This window comes from Empidonax traillii, unplaced genomic scaffold, assembly GCF_003031625.1.
Source record: "Empidonax traillii isolate 1590-97213 ecotype Southwest subspecies unplaced genomic scaffold, ASM303162v1 scaffold139:size1643147, whole genome shotgun sequence".
Lineage (NCBI taxonomy): Eukaryota > Metazoa > Chordata > Aves > Passeriformes > Tyrannidae > Empidonax > Empidonax traillii.
The window spans coordinates 1610781-1632527 of NW_020955332.1; the positions used below are offsets into that span (position 1 = coordinate 1610781).

Here is a 21747-nt window from a genome sequence, read left to right on the forward strand (position 1 = left end):
CTGAGACTACTTGATGGGTAAATCAGCGAGAAATGAAAGCTCCTTCCTTATAGGACAGGGATCTCCTTGTTCTCAAAGCTCACACCAGGGCCACCAGCTTCTTCAAACCTCCTGGTACGTATTCATTCCTCTGCCTGTCTGAACCCCACCATTCAGAGAACGGCACTGCAGAATTCACATTTTCTTAATCTCCCTGCTCTAACACTGGTGAAAGCAGCAGCCTTTTATTTGCTCTTTTGGCTTCTTTATATTCAGCTGGCAGCAGGGATCTGCCCTCAGAGCCCACCAGGACACACGTCTGTCCAGCCTCCACCTCCTTCCCTTGGCAAGATTAAAACCGCCCCGGCAGCCTGGACCTCCCTCTCTGCTGGGTCCTGAGAGGGACACGAGGAGCTTCTGCACCCACTGCTGCACTCTTCTGTGGGACTAATGAGAGGGAAGCAGGGAGTGTGATGATATACACCGTGTATTCACATGAGAGAAGTGAACAAAGCCAGCAGTGAAGATGAAAAGACACTGGTAAGAGAACAAGTGGGATTCAGGGACATCTGTAAATAAGAGATTAGAACAGTTAAAGCTGTCCTTGCCAGCTGCTGCAGTTGTTGTTTGGTTTTATGAAAGCATTATATGAAGGAGCTATCAAAAGAAAGAACTTTATTGACGTGTTTTATTATAAGGCAAAAATAAAAAGTTCTCATGTAAAGAAATATTCTTTTAGAAGAAATTGTCTTGTCAAATCTGTTAGTAAATCCTTAACTTGTTTTTTTATACATTTATTGTGCATGGCTTGGAGGAGAAATTTAATAACAGAATCTGTCAGAAACTATAGATTCATACTTGAGTTTTCTTTCTGTTTACAGGAAAATTACAGCTTTCTTTTACGTGTGTAGTTTTTTGTGGTCTTTCGTCTCAGCAACCATCCAGCACCAATCAAGTAAGGAGACAGAATTTATCTGCATTTCATCTTTCTGTAATTTTGAATGTCAAAAGAGTTCTTCTGTGTTTATGCAAAATTAAAATCCTCTCTAGCTAGCCATCACACAAAGGGAGAACTGTCAATGTGTATGTATGTATGTATAGATGGCAGGATGCACATGAAAAAGACAGGGAAAAGCAAAAGCTCTGTGTGTCATTTTAAACTTGCTATAAGACGTATTTTTAAGGTAAGGATTAAAATCTGGATATAAGTGGTAGATACAGGACACAAACCTTCCCCTATCTTTCAGTGCTTCTAGTTAGATATTCTTCTGCTCCATATATCAATAAACTGCTTATACTTTATTTGTTGAGTATAAAATGTAAATGGCTGGATGTCAGCCATATGTCTCATCAAATAATATAGAATGAGGTCTGTTCTATGGTGTAACGTGTCAACCTGAATGTTCTCTTTAAGCCTATGTTGTCAGAAGGAAACCCACATTTAGGGTTGAGCCTTTGCAGCACACAAGAGGCTCTCTGTAGGTTAGAAATGCTTCTCCTTCCAGCTTCCACTCTTCATTCTTCCCTCTCCACTTTACTAACATTTTCCAGATTGACTTGATACTGGACTTGTAGATGGCTCTTAAAATCTTCAAATAAATGTTTATTTTTCCTTCCTCCTTCCTTAAATTAGGGGAATCCAGCAGGTTCTCGTGCTCATTACAAGGCTTTTTGACAAATAATATTCTGAAAAATTCAGTGTTTAAATTTAGTTTCCTCAAACAAATTTCTTCTATGTTCTTTTCTGAGTAAACAAAAAGGGTCTGTAAAGTTCTTCTTGCCCCCACCCTGTATTTCACGAGTGATTATTTTCTGATCAAATGTGGCACAGAGAAAGGTGGGAACACCTGGAATATCAGAGAGGCTGGAAAAGTTGCCAACTGTTTCTCAACAACATCTGTAGTTGGCATAAGGTTTGTTTAAGTTTCCTTGGGACTAGAAGACTGTTGATTTAGGTAACTGGCTTTTTTTTTTTGCTTAAACCACCAAAAGTTCCAAGCCAAAAACTCCTTACACAGCAGGACTTCTTATGTTACTACTACTATTTCTCCACAGCTCTGCAAGAGACGACTTATTATAACACTCTCACTTAAAGGCTTTAAAAAAAAAATCAAAAAATCAGTCAAGTTACCATTTTAAATTTGGTGCTCCCTAAAAAGAGATGCTTATTTTCTTAGACCTCTCACTTTACTGAGTACAGTTTAAATTATTATTAAATTATTATTATGATATACTTGTAATCGTTATTATTTAGATATTTATTTAATTCATAATAATCTTACAGTTGCTTCACTTAATTTTCTAAGGTGATCTGAGGAAATGTGCAGGCACATGGTTAATAGATTCACCTTGTTTTGCAGGACTACCAGTCATTCTGGGTGCCAGTCACAGAATTGAGCTCTGCCCAACAATCAGGATTGGTCAAGATGACTTACCAGGCAAGTAGCATCCTGACTTTTTCAGGAAAAAGCTGCTGTTCAGAAAACTTTATCAGGTTATATTCAGCTCTGTGACTGCACAATTCCCTAATTAAATTAAAATGAAAGCTACATTTTGGATATGCATATTTTTTCTTGTAGGCTTTGACCTGATTTCTCAGTTCCAAATAGAAAAAGCTGCTTCCCAAGGAGTTATTGAGAGAGTAGTGGGCTCCACTTCTCTACAAGTGGCTTATAAATTGGGACCCAATGTAGACTTCAGGATACCAACCAGGTAATTGTTGTTTGGCTTTAAAATACAGATATTTTGCAATCTTATTATTTAAGGGGTAGAACCTCCCACCAGATCTATATCCCTACCACTTGATCACCTAATTTGAAAGGCTTTTGAAATTCAACGTTTTTTTTTCATAGCCACCAGCAGACCAGACCAATTCTATAGCAGTGATTTCAAGGATTTCCTCTAATCAATGACAGTGCTCAGAATGCCTTAAGATTTGATAATAGTAAGGGATTCACCTGTAGGAAGTTGTTGATGACTCAAAAAGCGACAGGGAGGCAAAGGAAAAAATAACAGGAGGAGAGGGAGGAAGGTTTTTCAAAACATTGATACAAAAGGATCTTTCTGATCACGTAAGGATTGCAGAGATAAGGTAGGATAACAGCTGACTCATTTTGTGGCAAGACTTTTTTGTTTGTTTGGTAAATAACTGATTTATGGTCACTTAATCTATAAAAGTTGAAAATTATTATTTAGCATGTCACTGTCAAGTGGTGATAGGAGCCAGGATTTGGGAATCTAATTGTGTTTGTGCTTTATAGGCTAGACTTGCTGCTGGTGAAGGAGTAGAGACAATACAGCGAGGTAGAGGTGTCTTTGCCAAATTTAGGCAAGTCTGGATTCTGTTCCAGCACCCTACATAATTAAGAATGTCTTAACATAGCAATTAACTGGCAAAACCATTAATGTGGCTACTGTTTCAGCTAGGAATAATTGGAGTGTGAAGTGTTTCTGTCTAACTCCAGCTATCACTGACTACTTCTGCCTGCTGCAGTCCTCCCTGGCTTCTACCTTCATAGGCACTAAGTTAAGCTAGTTTAGAGCTTAAGTGATTGGTTACATTTGACTCATGACTGTTTTCAATCCCAGACATGAATCAAGGCTGCTAGTGTATGAATGTGGATTCAAACACAGACAACAAATGGGATCGTCATTTCACTAAAAGTTGGAGATTCTCAGATTGTCAACTCATGTTTCTTAGCTCAGAAACAAACTGAGGTATCAAAGCAGTAATATTTCATTTTCAAGAAAAGTTAGACTTATTGAGGTAGACGGCTCTAGTGAGATATGTGCTTGATATACACAAGTTATCCACGACCAAACCTATACCAGTTCTGTTGATACACTGTGGCATCTGAGCTGACTCCTGCCACTGGACTTGCTGGGACAGGGAATGGGTTAAAGCTTGAGTCCTGACTGTGCTCTAGTGCATCAGTCTGCTTGCTGCTTCTCTGTCCCTGACCCTGAGCTTGCTGCTCTGTTCCAGAGTTATTTACAGTGTGCCCCTCTCAGTAAGCTGACTCTGGAAGAAGTGAGCTTGGCAGTAAGTAACTGAGGCTAACAGCACAGGAGAGGCACACCTTAGTTGTTTTGAGTAATTTTTTTAAAGACCACACAATCTTTATAATGTGCATGGGTTTTTTTGTGTGCAAATCTGGGATGAGTATAAGCCTGAGTAGCGTTACATGATGCAAGTTATGTAGAAAATGTAAAGAAGGGCTGAGCATCTCTAACGGCATGGGCATATCTCTGGTTTTCCCAGACCCTGGCATCACAGGAGCCCTGAACTCCTGCATTTCCCTCTCTGCCCCTTATTCATACCTAGAGCATTTAACGATAAAATAGATATTTTCCCGGGGTACCAGCAGGCAGGAGCTGCACCCCATGACGTCGGGGAGGGAAGGAGATGACGAGAGGGCAAAGGAGGGAAAGAGGAGGAGATGGGAGAGGAGGAAAAGGGGAGGAGGAGAGAGAAGGGAAGGGCAGGGCAGGACAGGACAGGACAGGACAAGGCAGAGCAGGGCAGGGCAGAGCAGGGCAGGGCAGAGCAGGGCAGGGCAGGACAGGGCAGGACAAGGCAGGACAGGGCAGGGCAGGGCAGGGCAGGGCAGAGCCGCCCGCAACACTGCGGAGCTGTCCGTGCCCGCGGTGCTGAAGCCGCCCTGGCTGTGTCCGGGCGCTCACACGGAGAGTGTCATCCTTCGATCCCTGTCTCCGGCGCTGTGCGCTCCTGCTGAGCCAAGAAATGCGGGAGGCAAAGCTAGAGTGAGTTTGAAAAAATGGCCGGCACGGTTTTCCCGAGCTGGGTGGCTGATATAGCCCAAGTGCTGTAGGAGCACTGGGGAGGGACCCTTAATGAACAGATTGGCAACTGTAAAATAACTTTTAAGACTAACACATGATGATTATGGCAGAGAAGCCCATGTTACAGTGGCGTGTGAATGGGAGGTCAATTGGATGGGCACAGCTCCGTATATTGTTTCAGCCCTTGCTGTAGCAGTAGCCTTGAAAAGCTCACAGAGCTCCCTTAAAATGCTACTGATATGTAGCTTGGTCCTTTTGCTGCTTAGCATACTTGCCAAGGCACAGAAGTACATCATGCAATGAACAGAAACGACTGCACACAAATCTTAACTTTGCTTCTCCCATTATCCAAAGAAATTCCTATTGGCCAGTGTTTCTTCTAGCATAAAATCTACTGAAGAATCAATACAGTGTTCTTTGTGTAATAACTGTGTGTAATAACTTTGTGTGGAACTGCCATTACTCATACCTGTTTCCTCTGGACATGGTGAACCCATTGTTTTTCAGTTTGATCTATGCAAATGTTGTAGGTGTCCACCAGTTAGTAAGCACAAAATTAATGCTGGTTATTTGGAAAATAATTGTGTTTATCTTTAATTGAAAACTTAAAAAATATGTTCATGATACATTCCCATGTGTGGGAAAAGGGCCTGTTTTCCTTATCTATTGGAAGAATTCTTAAACCTTCAACTTCCCAAATGCAACTGTGACATCACAAGGCCCCTACTTGATCATCCATACTGTTAAAATGGCACGGTTTGGGGGCAGACTAATAAGCTCTTTTTAAACAATTCCTGGGCACAGCTTGGTAGCTAGTATAGGTCACAGACCATTCCCAACACACAGGTTGCATATTGTCAACATATTTTGGAAGTAAGCAGGTTTAAACTTTTTCGTGCCATCTGAAGCTGCTTTCTGAGCAGTGTTTATGTTTGAGGTAGTGGTGTACTGCAGGTAACTTTGACAGCTGAGATGAAAAGCACATTATGATAAGAAATTATGAAGCGAAAATTGGAATTTTATAAAACTGTATCATAAGTTTGGAACATTGAGAGAATTTCATAGGCTGACTTTCTGGCCTTTTTTTTTTTTTTTTTTTCCCTTTGGGAACAATGCTTCTCTGTGAAGTAATATTTCGCAAATGCATATGACTGAAGGTCTGGCTTTACTTTGTCCAGCCACCAAAGTTCTTCAGGTGCTTTTCATTTTACATTACAAGTAAGGTATCCTATGCAGCTAAGAAGCTAATTAGCTCATAAAAGAAATAATTAGCTCAGAACTGGATGTTTCTGAAGAATAAAGTTCAGCTGAGAGTAATGAGCCCTAACAAATGACTTCTGGCAAATGACTTAGGACAGAAGCTTTTTAAAAGTGCTGAGCTAAGTTTTACTCTTATTGCTTGTTCAGTGGCTGCCAGGGAGTGCCTGCCAGGTCAGCTGTGGTACCAGGCGGCGTGAGGAGATGCAGACGCAAGTGTCTCCAGATTGAGCAAAGGAATCCCCAACCCACGGTACATGATACTGCATCATCATGAGGTTGGCTAGAACAATTCCTACAGCCACCTCCATTGGGTTGTGCCAACATTTCTAAAACTCTAGAATTTTAGCAAGCAGTAAGTTAACTAAGTGGGCAATGGAGCTCATCTAAGAAATTAACTCTGAAAGAAACAAATTTAATAAAATAAGCAGTTACTTCATAGAACTTACATACGTACATAGTTAACCTTTTAAGGTACTGTTCTGCTCCTGATGAATCCTGAAGTCAATGGGATGGCTCAGGGTTTCCGTCACCTAGCCAGATGACTTTCCTTGGTTATATTGATGCCTTGGTAGATTTAACTTTGAAATCTAAAAGAAATCTTCCTTGTAAGCACTCAAACTACAGGATTAATAACAGTCTTAGGTATTTATGAAAAAGATTAAAAGAAAATAGTAGTGTTTCAGAAGTTCCCCTAGATAAATTACAAATGTTTCAAACTTCCCACCCCCCAGTATTTAAAAAAAAGAGCAAATATTCAAATACCTGCTAAAAAATTGATCTGACTTTGTATACATTTAAAGCAGTTAATAATAGTTTGAGTACACAACGAAAGCAGGACTGGAGTGATTTCTTACAAACTTAGGATACAAAACTAAATTACAAAAAAAAAAAAAAAAAAAAAGTTCTGATATTTTATATCCCTGGCAATTTTAAGCGGATAGGAAAGGGGTCAGGAATGAAGCTGGCCTTTGTGCTTGAAATATTTTTCTATACTAATTCTCCCTTGGCTCATTTACCTGAATCTAAATTTATATTTGCTAAATTCCCCTCCATAAATTAGTGGAATTGGAAACATGTATGTTAAACATAATTTACCAAAATAATTTGATGCTTGTATAGTTACCAGCTGCTCAATAAGATTACAGAGCCCAATACTCTTCACTTTGCAGTGAGATGGAGGAATACAATTGTTTATTTAAATATCACACTAAATTTTCCATGGATTACAAATATTTAATATTTTAAGATGATGTCTTCAGGAGGGGTTTGCCCATATAAAGATTACAGGCTTTGGGAAGAACTGAGTTCTGAGATACACTGAAGCCACGAAAGGATCATTACTGTTGGAGTAACTGAGATGGGAATCTGTCTCCGCTTTGCCTGTAGAATTATAGTCATAAATCTTACACAGTAACAGTCCCCTGCAGAGTACCTTTCAGGTGACGGGTCATGCTTCATTATGTCGAGTCATGTTACTGATACTGAGTCTTTAGTCTGAAGATAGCAATTCTTCTGGTGGATTATTGAAAGGTTTTTAAAATGTAAATAATTATCCATGTTTGTGCAGTGACTTTTTATCTTTAGTGCTCTATATAAATTTCTTATAATTTAACTTTCTCTTATCACTGTCAGAAGCTCTTACACAATTTCTCTTTTTTTGTATATTTCTCGAAAAAGTTAACATATTTCTTTTCTATTTTAATGTTCAAAAAAAAGAAGGAGAGCCCATATAATGTCTTGGAAAGTAAAAAGTCTATAGCTAAATATAGTGCAAAAAATTCATTTGCCAATCTGGTATAAACAATCTTCTAATCAAAAAGTATGTTTACTTACTAGGTTTTTTGTTTCTTTGGTTGTTTTTTGGGTTTTTTTTGATAGTATAGTTATATCAGCTGAGGTGAGATGAAAACGTGTGCGATAGTTTAACCAGTATTGCCATGACAGCAAAACTTATCAGCACAGAGAAAGAATGAAAACCTCTCTACAGAGGGTCTGGGATTAGTATTGCTTCTTTTAGCTGTGGAGCTCTGAGTATCAGATCCCCTGAAGTTCCTGAACTTAATAGAGAAAGTGGAATGTCACACCAAGGCTATCTAAAAATTACCCAGCAATATCACCTTCCGTGTGGTAGTAGTAAAATCAGCTCTTCTGCAGAACAAACAGGGGATTCAGCAACTGAAGAGATAAATGACTCAGCTGAGCTAAGGTTTTAGCAGCAGAGGAGATTGAAATACTTGTTTAAGAGATATTATAGAGAAAGGACACAAAGGGCTGTAAAAGACATGCTGAACTGGATCAGCAGCTTAGTAAGAGTGAATGTGTGTCTGGATAGGGATAGCAAGTATCTTCCTTGAGCAGAAAGAATATATAAGCATGTTGCATAATCTAGAAGCCTAACGCAAGGAGGGACAAGGGACAGTAGGAAACACTGCAAAGTGCTCAGAACAGGGGGAAAGGTACAACGTCCACACATTGACATTTGCATTTGAGATGGCAAGATACAATAAGGTAGATAAAATCGTATCAAACATAACCAGCTGAGACAGACTACTTCATCCACAGTCAACAGAGACACAATTCAGAGCAAATCACAGACAGATTAAAGGTATTGGCAAGGAACGCCCTCTTGAACTTTGTATATCTCCACACCTTATACAATGAACTAATTATCCAGCTAAACATTCCCCTTCCTTATCTACTAGCTTTCAGGTGTATGTAAAGGCTCTAAGGGAAAACGAGAAACACCAGCAGTGTGAGTAGTTAATTCCTAAATTGAAGCCACTGCTGCCGCTGCCAGGCTTGCCCTGTCCTCGCTGAAATCTGCTGAGGCTGTGCCGCTGCCTGCTGGAATAAAGCTGTACTACAGCTTGGGACATTACAAAGTAGGGAGATTGCTTCTGGAAGTACTCTCTCAGTAGTCATCAAGCATACAGAAAAAGAATTAATGTATTCTATTTCCCCCTTTTTTTACCTCTTACTCTAAATTCCGAGGTTCACCAATGCTGTCTAAATAGTTGCTGGGATTGATCTGCCAGTCAAATATCATCTTTATTCAAAATGCCTATTTGTCTGAGAAGTTATTCTAATGAATGCTGGGACAGAATAGCTCTACAGGTCTTAAGAAACTCATTCAAATACAACTTCTTCTTAAATATGGATAGATGGAAAATACTGTATTGGTATCAGCTGGATATGACAGTACAGTTTTATGATCCATGGAATAGGAAAAGGCACATTTCTTAAGCATTCTACTAGATTCAGTGACATATGCCAGATAAAAAATGACATTACTATTTTGCACAGCAACACAGCCAGTGTTTTCAAATTTCACATTACAGGAATTGCAAAGAAAATTAGATGTTTTATGTGTGGCAAATACGTCCCTTCTACTTGTAGTCTTGTGGTTGAATGTCACACAACAATGCATGTTTAGTGTGGGTTCTCACCATGCCTGTATTTGCCAATAAATGATTTTTTGAATGATTTCAGATGAAGAGACAGCTACTACATTAACAAAAGGGTTATTGGTAGGCTGAACAAGAAAATGCATTTGCAAAAGATATTCTTATCAAAATCAAATCAGATCTGCACTGACTATCTACCTGGTCAATTATAAAGTCACACTGTGTTGACTGATTTAATAAGTCTAATAGTGGGAAATAGGATAATTGTAGGATATACTTTCTAAGTCTGAAGTAGGAGTCCATCCATTAAACTTAGAACGTTGCGCAACATTGGAAGAAACCACATTTCTGAATCACTTCCTTTTACATCAGCAACACTAATAACTCGAAAAGACACCCTGTTTTGAGACTCTGAGTGCAGAAGAACATTGATACAAGCATGGTTGAAATGTGGCTTCATAGAGTGATGGTTTCTCTCTACTCTGTGGTGATATGTGAAGCTTTTCAGCACTAATACACAACAAATTTACTGTATTTTTATCCTACACAGTGCTATATATTCCAACGGATTGCCTGACGAATATTCCTTTCTAACTACTTTTCGGATGACTGGGGCCACACTTCAGAAATACTGGACTATTTGGCAGATTCAGGACTTTTCAGGAAAAGAACAAGTTGGAGTGAATCTTAATGGTCAAATGAAAAGTGTTGAGTTTTCTTATAAAGGAGCAGATGGAATACTCCAAACGGCATCATTTTTGCATTTGCCTTTCTTATTTGACTCCCAATGGCACAAGCTTATGATAATTGTGGAGGCAAACAGCGTCACACTCTTTATTGACTGTATTAAAATAGAAACCTTAAGCATAAAACCAAAAGGGAAAATCAGCATTGACGGCTTTGCTTTGCTTGGAAAACTTAAAAATAATCCTCAAATTTCAGTTCCGGTAAGTTCCAAAACCTTTCATTACTGCAAAAAAATGTTTTACATTAAATGGTTTTTTTGTGTGTGTGTGTGTGGAATGCATCTTCAAATGATTTCTGAAAGCAGAAATGGCAGAAGATAACAACTCCTTGGCAGGTAAGTACTGTCTTTGCTCTTTGAATTTTGCACACATATATTTATACTGTGTAAATTAAGAGATTACCCAGATTATGTCTATGTCTCAATAGTAAAAGTTCTCAGAAATCCACACTTCTGTCAATGGATTATACTCTGTCTGGATGAACCAGCTGTGCATTCATGTGTGGAGTCTGATCTAGAAGGAAGTTTAAGGACATGGATTTGTGGGCTGTACCTCACACTAAAAAGAGTAAAACCTTTTTTGAGCAAGAACTGGGACCCCTCTCATATGCATGCACCAACCATCAGCTACAGACAATTAAATGTGCCTGTGGCAGAAAAAATATTTTAAATCATTAATGCAAAGGGATTAGCTCCTGTAAGGGAGATTGATAGGGGTCCTTTTTGAGCCACTCTGAAGGAAATAAGAGACCTATGTTTAAGTCTCAGTCCTAAATCAGAGATTATAATGAGTACCTTGTACTTCAGGAGACTGATGTAATCATTGTCCTTCCTAATATGACTGTGTTAACAGTTGCTTCTAATATTTAAGTAGCTCGAGTTTTTTGAATAAGACTGAGCTGGAGGAGATGGTGAGCTCTTAAAGAAGGTTTTTGTTTATAAATCCTATGAGGGATAAGGGTAGCATCAGACATTAGATCCAACCAAGCAAAGCGCCCAGAATACCATAGACATAATGCCTACCCATTTCCATAGTACCTTCTCTTGGCTAGCTCAGGACATTCCACTCCCATATCATGGCTGCTGTGAATCCTTTTGTTAGATATTTACCTTTCCCTGTGCATTGTGGTAGACACTTAAGCTCAGTCTAACTGTGAAAGTATTTTTGCTGTTCAGCAAAGAAGTGACATGCCTGTAATTTCTGACAGAAAGGCATTTGTGGAATCTGCATTTTGCCTTTCAGACATCCATGAAAGTGTTTTCTCAGCTGGTGTTTTTTCAACTGATGAATTATACTGCACTTTATGCTGAATGATGCGACAAATTTCTCCTACTGTGGCACTAAATGATATTTAGGACTTTGGGAAGGCTATTTCTGGATTCATTTTTAGTCTAGAATAAAATAGTTTCAAAACACAATTGAAAAAAATACACAAAACGTTGCAAAGTTCCATATATTATCCTGTTCCTTCCCCAAGATTCCTTTTACATCGCTAGAGCACTCATTTCAAAACAAGCTGAATGGCAAAAAAGAACCATAATACTTAATAAATTGTAACCATTTTCACATCTCTATACTTAAGTTTTGCAACAACTTTGAAATAACATGAGTGAAGTGAGACATAATTTTAAACTCTATTTCATGCTGTTCGCAAAAAAAACGTGGAACAGGTTAATCAAGACTGTGTAAACCCGAAAGGAAAACTATTGCAGCAAAAGAAGCATCTCATGTCTCATCACCTCTGTGTGTACAATTACTGTACTGCACTGCATTGAAACCAGTTTTACTTGAAGAATGCTGACAGAAAGCTTCCCCAGGCATCTGAAAGGAGCTATTTAGGATGTTGCTATAGATGTGGATTAGGAAATGTTGATAGCTGAAACTCTGCTGAAAACAAAAAGTCAGTCTTTGAAAATATCATTCAAATGTAATCAGCTGGAGCTGATAATGTGCCAATTAGCTGCATTGTGTATCTTAGCTTTGCTAACTGCTCTGTGGGATACTGGTGGATGAATGGATGGTGGGATGATGAAAACATTACATGTATTCTATGCATACTACTAGGATGAAAAAAAAAATCTATGTCAATATTGTTTTCCTCTTTGGAAAGGTATTTAGATTAAGTGCCTAGAAAGCTATATGTATTATTGTAATGGTTTTACAACAGCTAGTATACAATGCTACAGCAAACCAGGCCCTCAAGTTGGACACAGAGTCATTCCTCTAAAAATGAGGAGGATTCCTTTTGCCTGTTGAAAATAATTAGAAATGGCAGCTTACAAATGAAGAGAGAGATGTGGTATTAAGGTCACCTTGGCAAGAACTGGGCTTTTCTTCCTTACTTGTTGGTGCTTTAGTTGACTTCAGGCTGTGATTAAAGACTTCAGGAAAAACAGGAGGGGAATTTTAAATTTGATTCCCTTTCCTCTCCAGCCTGTGTTTGCTTGGAGACTTGCTCTTTCCAGCAAGATATACAAATGAGGAACACTGATTACCCAAAGCTGTTCAGGCATCTGATGGGGGAAGTGTGCCTGGCATTAACTTCTTCTTTGTCTATGTTTAAGAATGTACATAATTAGGCACTTGTGTGAAGCTATGTTAAGTATAGGACAACTTCAAGGGTGAAAGAACAAAATGGAATTAAATAAATTTTACAATTCACCAATTACTGCAGAAAATATTTATTTATACTTTTAGCATGTTTCTGGGAAGATTCAGCCATATGTAGTGTAATTTACGGAAAGAGTGAAATATTTGCCAAAGGTAGGCCTTAAAACAGGAATATGATGCACACTTTTTGACAAAAAGAATAATGAAGTACTGGAACAAATTGTCAGGGAAGAAAGTAAGTGTGACACTGTATCCTTAAACTGAGTCTGGAAGTCTAAAAATATATTCTGTCTGGTATTTCAGATGGCACTGTGGGTTTGACATAGGACTTAGTAGTTTGAATTGCATGGCCTGTGCTGTGAAGCCAGAAATGACAATGGTAGTGGTCCAACCTGGTATTATAAAAATGTAGATTTAGGAAGACCGTACACTTTGAAATGATGATAAAGAAATTACATAATCTGATGGACTAGTAATTTTAAAATGTCTGTTTATACTGCAGATACTGCAATATCTGCACTATATACTGTGCACTTCGTTCTTCTTTAAATTGACTAAATGAATCTGTGTTTGGGGATATTCTAGGCTTATCCTTTAACCTGCTTGACTACAACCAGTTTAAACATCTCAACAGTCTTGGGTATTTAATATGCCCCAGGCACAGTTTCTAATTTACTTCCAGGCCTTGTTAAGCTATATTACTTCCAGCAATATACAGACATAAACTGTGTGTTTCCTATTCTTTTTTTCCAGCATTCTGTGAGTACTCCATTTATCTTGCAGAAAAGGTCAACTTTTTATAGGTCCACTGTAGTACATATAATTTTAAAAGAGATTCTTTATTGCTTATGGTTGCTACAGTTGCCTGGGAGAGCAATAGATATAGGATCTTTACAAAGATCTACTCCAGGATTTCTGGCATATTTTACGGAGGGCAAATTTTTATACAGTTTTATAGATGCCTTTTATCCTTTATTTTTTTGCATAAAAAAGAAAATAGCTCTTTTTATATAAAAGTAATTCAAATAATCCACTATAAACTCTAAGCAATATGAGATACGGCATCATTTCAAAAATGAAAAGGAACTTAAATCACATGTTTTTTATAGGAAGGTAGCGAAATTAATTTCTTACTGCTCAAAGTATAATTGCTGTGAGATGATGTAATTGCCTTAGTTTCTGAGATTTCAGAGGCATTAACATGATTATGTCATAATAGACACTAAACACTTTGCTAGAAGTGACCCTTGGTCATTATTTGATCAACATTTAATGCTGTAACTAGTTAAGGGCAGCTGCATAACTTGTAATGTCTAAGAGGAAACTGTTTATCAATATTTGCTGAATTAATTTACACCACAGAATAGACTGTGTCTGTGAACTGTAAAAGTCACACCACAGGTTTTTTTTTTTCACCTTGTGAAATCTCACATTCATAAGGCTGAACCCTCGCAATGGAAAGTAAAATAATGCCAGAATTGGCTGTACTGTTTGAAGGTTTTGAAAAAAGAGGCAAGCAAAATGAAGCTCTAAAACCTATTATAGAGATGCAGAAAAATGGATAAAACTCATTTAAAATTGCTCTAGAAAGAGAGCATGTTTAAATAGAATGTTTAAATATATGTAGTTTATTCTCAGTCACTTAAGAAATGTACAAAGAGTTGATAGCAGGCCTCTCTTAGAAGAAACATAGAGACCCTTGACAAAAAATTGTAGAAAACTTCTACCTGAAAATTGCTCAGCTGAGTTGTATTTCCCCTGAAGGGACGTCTTCCCCTGAATCATCACCAAGCCAACAATAGCCCAGTGGGGTACAGGGAGCAAGTTCTCCCAAAAGAGACTTAAAACTGTGCTCTGAGAATCATGGTTTCCTTAAAGCCTACGGTACTGCTAAATGCAGCCCTGTGACTAATGCTATACTGAAAATACTACTCTGTATATTTAGGTCTCATTTACATCTTACTTAACCTTCACCTCTCTCATGTAAAGCACTAATAAAACAACTGAATTTCATAGCTGATACCAAGATGTGCAAATCTGTGGGCATTTGCAGGCATTTCCATAGAACTCGAGAGGACAAAACAGTGAACAGACAGACACAGCTGATCTAATTATAGCTGTGCTGACTAAGAAGTTAAGATGAAACAGAAATCCTGTAGGAAACCTGGGAAATATGTCAGCAATATTGACCCAAGGGTCTTAAACATCAGATAGCAACTCCGCCCAACAGAGCCGCTTCCTCCCTCAACCACCCCATGGTGAGGCTGGGGAGAGAATTATCAAAGTGAGAAAACTCATGGGTTGAGATAAAGACAGTGTAATAGGTAAAGCTAAAGCCATGAACACAAGCAAAGCAAAACAAGGAATTAATTCACCGTTCCCATGGGCAGGCAGGTGTTTGGCCATCCCCAGGAAAGCAGGGCTCCACCACTCATAACGATGCCTTGGGAAGACAAACATCATCAAACTGCCTCCCTCTTCCTTCTTCCCCCAGCTTCATATACTGAGCATGATGCCATATGATGTGGGACATCCCTTTGGGTCATCTGTCCCAGCTATGTCCCCTCCTTACTTTTTATTACACCCCTGGCCTTTGGCAGAGTGGGGTGAGGAGTGGAAAAGGCCTTGACCCTGTGTAAGCAGTGCTCAGCAATAATGAGAAAACCATTGTGTTATCAACACTGTTTCAAGCACAAATCCAAAACACAGCCCTATACCAGCTACTGTAAAGAAAACTAACTCTACCCCAGCCAAAATCAGCACAACACCTATGGGTCCTAAAAGATTACATTTTAATAATATTGCTTTACGATTACCCCTGAATTATCTGAGGTTAATTTCTGAGAACTTTATGCCTGTACTTAATCCTTAGTAACATTGTGCATTGTTATCAATAGGGCATCTACATGAGACATTTTCAAAACAGTGGCATTCATTAAATCAGCTTAACATAATTAAAAAAAATCATTGTGAATACTGACAAGGGAAAAGGGACCTTGACAGCAAGGTGAGAACATATTTGCCCTTTTCTCACCTCTCCTAAATCAGTGGGAGGCCAGTCACATCTTGTACTACCTTGCCAACAGAAGGGTTTTGCTTTTCATTTATAAAACATCAGACAGGCATCATAACAGCTCTTGTTTTATATAGCCCCAAGACAGATGGAGTTAACTTTCTTCTTAGCTGATACAGTGCTGTGTTTTGGATTTAGCGTGAGAATAATGTTGACAACACACTCATGTTTTGGTTGTTGCTATGTAGTGCTTATTGTAAGTCGAGGACATTTCAGCATCTCATGCTCTGCCAGTGGGACAATGCACAAGAAGCTGAGAGAGCTCATAGCCAGGAGAGCTGATCTGAACCAGCCAAAGGTAGATTTCCTACTGTAGAACACCATGCTCAGTATATAATCTGCTGGTAGTTGACCAGGAGGGGCCACCCCGCTGCTTGGCAGTGAGTGGGGAGCAACTGTATTGTGCTTTACTGGTCTTTCTTGGGTTTTATTCCTATCTCTTTTTCCTTTTCATTACAGTTTATTTTAAAAAAATAATGGTGCCTGACTAAGCAACTACAAATTAAGAAATGTCAAAGCTGTGTGTTCAAAATATTTAAATTCTCACCTTACGGCACAGTGTTTTGTATATAATGCTAGGTATTTTTTTCTGTATATGATGCCTGCCTTTTATTTATTCAGACTTTTTTGTGTGTCGTAATCTCACAAGAGTACCAGACTTTATTGAACACTCACCACTTGAATCCCATCTTGAATAAAACAAAGGGATTTTTTGGCCATTCAAGAGCACTGGAAGAAAACTTACCACACACTAAAAAGGGTTTCCTAACTCACTGAGTCAAGTTCCCTCTGTAGCAAGCAATTACATCCTACCATCTCTTTAAAAAATCTATCTCTTTTTAATATTATGTTTAAAATTGAAAAACTGTGTTTGAACTTAAAAAATGTATATGCATTTGCTAGTAGTATTCTCATAAGACACAGATATTGGCACTTGGACAATCATGCATCAAAGTCTAGCACAATCGAGTAGTTAGAATTTTACCATCTCTAATCTTTCTCACCTTAGTACAAAAGCCAAAAACTAGTCAGACAGACACACACACCAAAAAGAAAAAAGCAAAAAATAGGACAAAAAAGAGGCAATGATTATCTTCACAAAAAAACCCTTGCAGAATGTGCTGATGCATATATTGGCTGCTGGTGGTATGTCTTAAATAATTTTTTTTTAAAAATTTTTACAGATTTTACACTCTTTTATAAGTTGGAAGCATAACTCCAGACCATTGATTGTCAGCACTATATAAGAATCATGAAGCAAAAGCAGGCTCATTCAGTGGCATGTCCGTCTTTTCCAAAAGCTGCCCTTTCTTTTTTTACCACTTTTCACTCCATTTGCTTCCAAACTTACGGTTTCTGCAGAAAGGGAACCATTTCCACAGCCCTGCTCATTTGCTCTCATGAATGAGGAAGCATTCTAAGGAAAGAAGTATAGAATGACACAATTTCAGATTACATGCAGACTACATTTGTAGAGGCAACCCATGATTATAGGATTTCCTAACTACTGAGTGGATGATTTATAAATTTTAGCATTATTTATTATAACTTTAACTTAATATTAAGCAGTCAAATAGAAAAATTAGGAATTGTCATTTAAAACCATGTATAACTTAATTTAAATAAGAAATAGATTATTAATTTAATAAGAAATTGTTTATAAACTGCTTTAGAGCCAGTTATAGATCTCTTTCCCTCTTCAAGTACGCTTCAGAGGTGAATAATGTAGAGACTCAGGACTTAGAATCCAGCTGTACCTATAAGGTATAATTTGATCCCATTTTGATGCCTTTTTATGAGTCCTTATCCTCAGACTCCATATACCCTCTTATTTTTATTGTTATGTGGCTGCCTTGTAGTATTAAATTAGTATTAGTATATATTCAGTTCTTTTATATGTATACTATGATACTCAATAGGCTATTACTATGAACTAAGAAAGGTTTGAAAATGAGAAGAGGATAAAGGAGGGAGAGAACTGACCCACATATGGTGGTGTCAGATAACAGGTAAAAGAAACAACTGCTTCTGTTGTCCATCTCAGCACTCTGGAAACTGTGATGACTGCCAAGTAAACAGAATGGTAGAGATGAGATAAAGACGATTTCAGGAGTGGTAGCACTGAAGTGATGAAGGTGAAAGCCAAAAAAAAAAAAAAAAAAAAAAGGCAGCAACTTTTCAACTTTTGGACATGTGATGTCTTGCAGAGATCTTAAAGGACGTCAGACTCAGAGCATTTACTAGCTCTAGCAGTCAGTAAGCAATAATGTAAGGACAGTGGCCAGTCTGCTTTCTGCATCATTTATGGGTTGGGATGAAGAGTGCAATGAGATATCCCACAGGGAGCACAGAATTCAGCCAGGAAGCACCAAGACATAATATTGTGAGAGTGACAGTGGGGAGCTACTTTAGCTCGTGGACTAGGAAGAAAGACCTAGAGAGGCAAAGAAATGAGAACTGAAACCCCCTGGACACTCACTTCTACTTTCTGCTTCTCAGAAAAAAAATGGAACCCTCGTATGGAAAAGACTCTGATTTATGTTGTAAAAAGTAAAACCAAAACCAAAACATCTCTTTCTCCCCAACTTCTCAGCCCTCCATAATAAAAAGAAAAGAATAGAAGCCCCAAAATGTTATCCTCAAGCTGAAAAATCTCTGCATAAACCACTCAGTGTTCATAAGCCAGGATGATACTATGTGTGATGTGAAGGGAAAACAACATAAGACTTTAAAACTTAGATACAACAAATAGGCACCATTTAATATGCTTCTGGTACTTAAAATTCTACGTGATGCATTATATATCAATGGATATACTTCCAAAGCTTTATGTTTGAGTGATTCCGTAACTTTTAGCACAGGGTTTGTTTTTTAATCTATATAACACATCAAGTGAATTTCAGTTGCAGCTTCTGAGAAGAGGTTTGCCTTAATCCTGTGTCGTTTTCCAGCAGCAAATACAACTGTTCAAAGAAGATGTGAAATTTTACATAAGTGTATTATTCAACTGCAGTCTGTTGCCAGTGTGCATATAAACTTGCTTTTTGAACTTCTCACACTTGGACCATGTTTCCATCCTTAGACCTACTATTCTTCATGGGCACAAGTATCCACTTAGAGAAAAACTTGGACTTCCAACTCGGAATATTCTGTGATTCTGTGACCATGCAGTGTGACGAAAAATTCCAATGTTTATAGAGAATTTGTAAAAAATTACAAATTCTGTAATAATGAATCTCCCATTCTCCTTAAATCCCTCGGCCGGTTTATGGCCGGTGTTTAAAAGACCTCTGCAGTTAGGGGTCGGGGAATACACTTCTCCGAGCCCAGCTCTCCCGTACACACTTGTAGCTATTGTCATTAAATATCCACCGCTTGAAACTCGCCGTAGTGTGCCAATATTCCTCCCCTTCCACCCTCCGCCAGCGTGACCCTCTGAACCGAATTAACATGATCTTTATCTCCTTTGCCAGTTCGAAATCCAGTGGATGGTGATTCACTGCGACCCCCTGCGGCCCCAGCGCGAAGGCTGCGGAGAGCTGCCTGCCCGGGTGAGAGACTGGTCCTGCCTTGCCCTGTTCTGTCCCGTCCTGTCTTGTCTTGTCTTTCCCTGTCCGCCGCTGCAGCCCACAGGAGCCTCACTTTTTGTCACGCTTCCTGGCCGGAGATGCTCTTTTTTACCATACCTGCCTGGAATTTGGTGCCTTTAGAAATCCACCCACCTTCCCCCAGAGCAGAAGCGGTGTCCTCATTTTAACCCTTCCGTGACTTGCTTCCTCCCCCGCGCCTCACCTGCTGCTTGGCTGGGACAGCTCTGGGCGCTGTGCCTCGCAGGCGGGGGGATTGTCGCGGCCGCCTCCCCGCAGCTGTCCCTGTTCCCGGGGAACCCGCGGGGCACGGCGAGGGTCGATCCCCAAGCGACAGCAGCAGGGCAAAGGGTTAAAGCGCCGCTGGCACTCAGCCCTCCACTTCCCGGCCCCCAGCGTTCCTCCAATCCCCGCGACCCTCCCCCGGGCCGGGCAGCAGCCGGGAGGGGCTGCCGCTGATTCACCTTTCCCCCGCCCCGGCAGCCGCGGGCTGCTCCCTCCAGCCATGGCCCGGGCTCCGCGGCGCATCCTGCCCCTGGGGCTCTTCCTGCAGGCGCTTTGCCTCTGCCTGGCTCAAGTAAGTTCATTCCGACACTGACTCTTGTTCTTCTCCCTTGCAGATAAGCCAGACGGTAATCGAGGTGAGTGGGAGGGAAGGGACGGCGCTCAGGGTTCGGATGCAGAGGGACTGAAGGCCACCCTGCCATACCCTGCTTTCGGCCCGCGGGTTTGTGTGTGTGCTACCTGGTGGGCATCGGGCAGGTGCCTGGTGACATGGCGAGGCTTGAGCTTCACGTAAAACTACCGCTGGACGGATTATTTTTGGGAAGAGTGGTGTGCGGAGGAAAGATGTCCACAGCAGTAGCGCTGAGAGGAGCAAGGGGCCAGGCTCAGAGCCCGGGGCCAGCCTCCTGCTCACAGAGCCCCATTGTGGGGCCGCGGGCAGAGCTCTCTCCAAAGAAAACAGAGCCCCCCATTATAGGCACAGAGACGTGTAAAAGCCTTTCCCTGGGTTTCTACAAGTTGGTGGCGCCTGCCGCCTCCCTTCGGGAGCCTGGCGCTTTGAGAAAGCGACTCTGTAGATGCTAATGTAATCCTCGGGAGCCAGGGGAAGCCGCTGAGCCTCTCACTGAAGTAGGGAAAGGGTTTTTTCTAATTTTTCTTTGCTAGCACGAACTCTCAGGAAGACTATCTCCTTTGTGTAGGCTGAATGAGTAATTAGAGTAGCATAGTGAATTTTGGTGCTTAACTGGCAAAGATCACTTTTATTTCTGTCACGCTGTCATTGCCATGTGGCATTCAGTTCCTGTTTGGTGGGGAGTTGATCCCCCTCGCCTTGCCCTGGTCCTGCCAGCATTGTGGGGCACAGGAGGGTGGCTGGGCCCAGGGAGTGGGGTTTAGCACCTTCCCCGTTCTGGTCCTGAGGGGAGTGTTCCTAGTCATGGCAGTGGCAGCCAAAATGGGATATAGAGCCTATGATATTACATGCAGTGAAGACACAGCTCCTCATCACAGCTTGCCCGTAGCCTCTCATCATGCCAGATCCCCCAGACTGGCTCAGTGGTTTGTCAGGCTCTAATTTCTCTTTTTTTTACTCTTTGTCAGAGAGGCCCCCCTGGTCCACCAGGCCCCCCAGGTCCACCAGGGCCACCAGGAGTTCCCGGTATTGATGGAATTGATGTAAGTGTTCCCCATGCCCTGCCTAGGAAATAGGAAATGCCTCAAGGTGTAACTCTGTCAGCATTTGACCCCAAGGAGGTGGAATTTGGCTGCACATACACATAAGAATTGATGGGTCTCATACTCTGTAGTCAGCTGGAGTGAGGGGAGGAAGTGGCCTTTGAGATTATGTGGAAATTTCAGGATTATTTATTTTATGTAATCATCATCACATGCTGTGATTATCTGTCTTCAATGAGGTGTAGGAGTTTTATAAATCTAATCTCAAAAGGAATTATGTAGAATCACTCATACTATATCATGATAAGGATTTGTAGTGTTATTCCTAATAGAAACTGTTACACGTTTTCTCTTAAGTCCTGCCAGAAGTTTCTGTTGGTCTGTAATAGAGGTCATGTGGATTTAATATTATTTTTCTACAATAAGAATCAGTTCAGAATTATATCTAATAATCTGTAAATTGGTGTTTTTCATGAAGGACCATAAAAGTTTGCTGTAGTTCTGGCTAATACCTTCCTTTTCATATCTTGTTAGGGGGAGAGAGGTCCAAGTGGCCCCCCTGGTCCACCGGTAAGTGATTTCAGCTACTTTGCATTTGCTCCTTT

At 40.0% G+C, this 21747-nt stretch overlaps 1 protein-coding gene across 1 annotated transcript in view; it reads left to right on the plus strand.

Moving 5' to 3' along the window:
• Positions 1 to 335: 335 nt before the first annotated feature.
• The window catches only part of COL9A1 (collagen type IX alpha 1 chain), a gene marked incomplete at its 3' end in the record, with an annotated part of 31349 nt that continues 9937 nt past the window's right edge, over positions 336 to 21747 (plus strand). Inside the window, exons 1-9 of the mRNA XM_027884197.1 lie at positions 336 to 519; positions 861 to 934; positions 2340 to 2417; positions 2559 to 2691; positions 9997 to 10393; positions 19349 to 19426; positions 20083 to 20103; positions 21068 to 21142; positions 21677 to 21712. Coding sequence (XP_027739998.1) covers positions 506 to 519; positions 861 to 934; positions 2340 to 2417; positions 2559 to 2691; positions 9997 to 10393; positions 19349 to 19426; positions 20083 to 20103; positions 21068 to 21142; positions 21677 to 21712 — 906 coding nt within the window. The remainder of the gene's footprint in view (positions 520 to 860; positions 935 to 2339; positions 2418 to 2558; positions 2692 to 9996; positions 10394 to 19348; positions 19427 to 20082; positions 20104 to 21067; positions 21143 to 21676; positions 21713 to 21747) is intronic.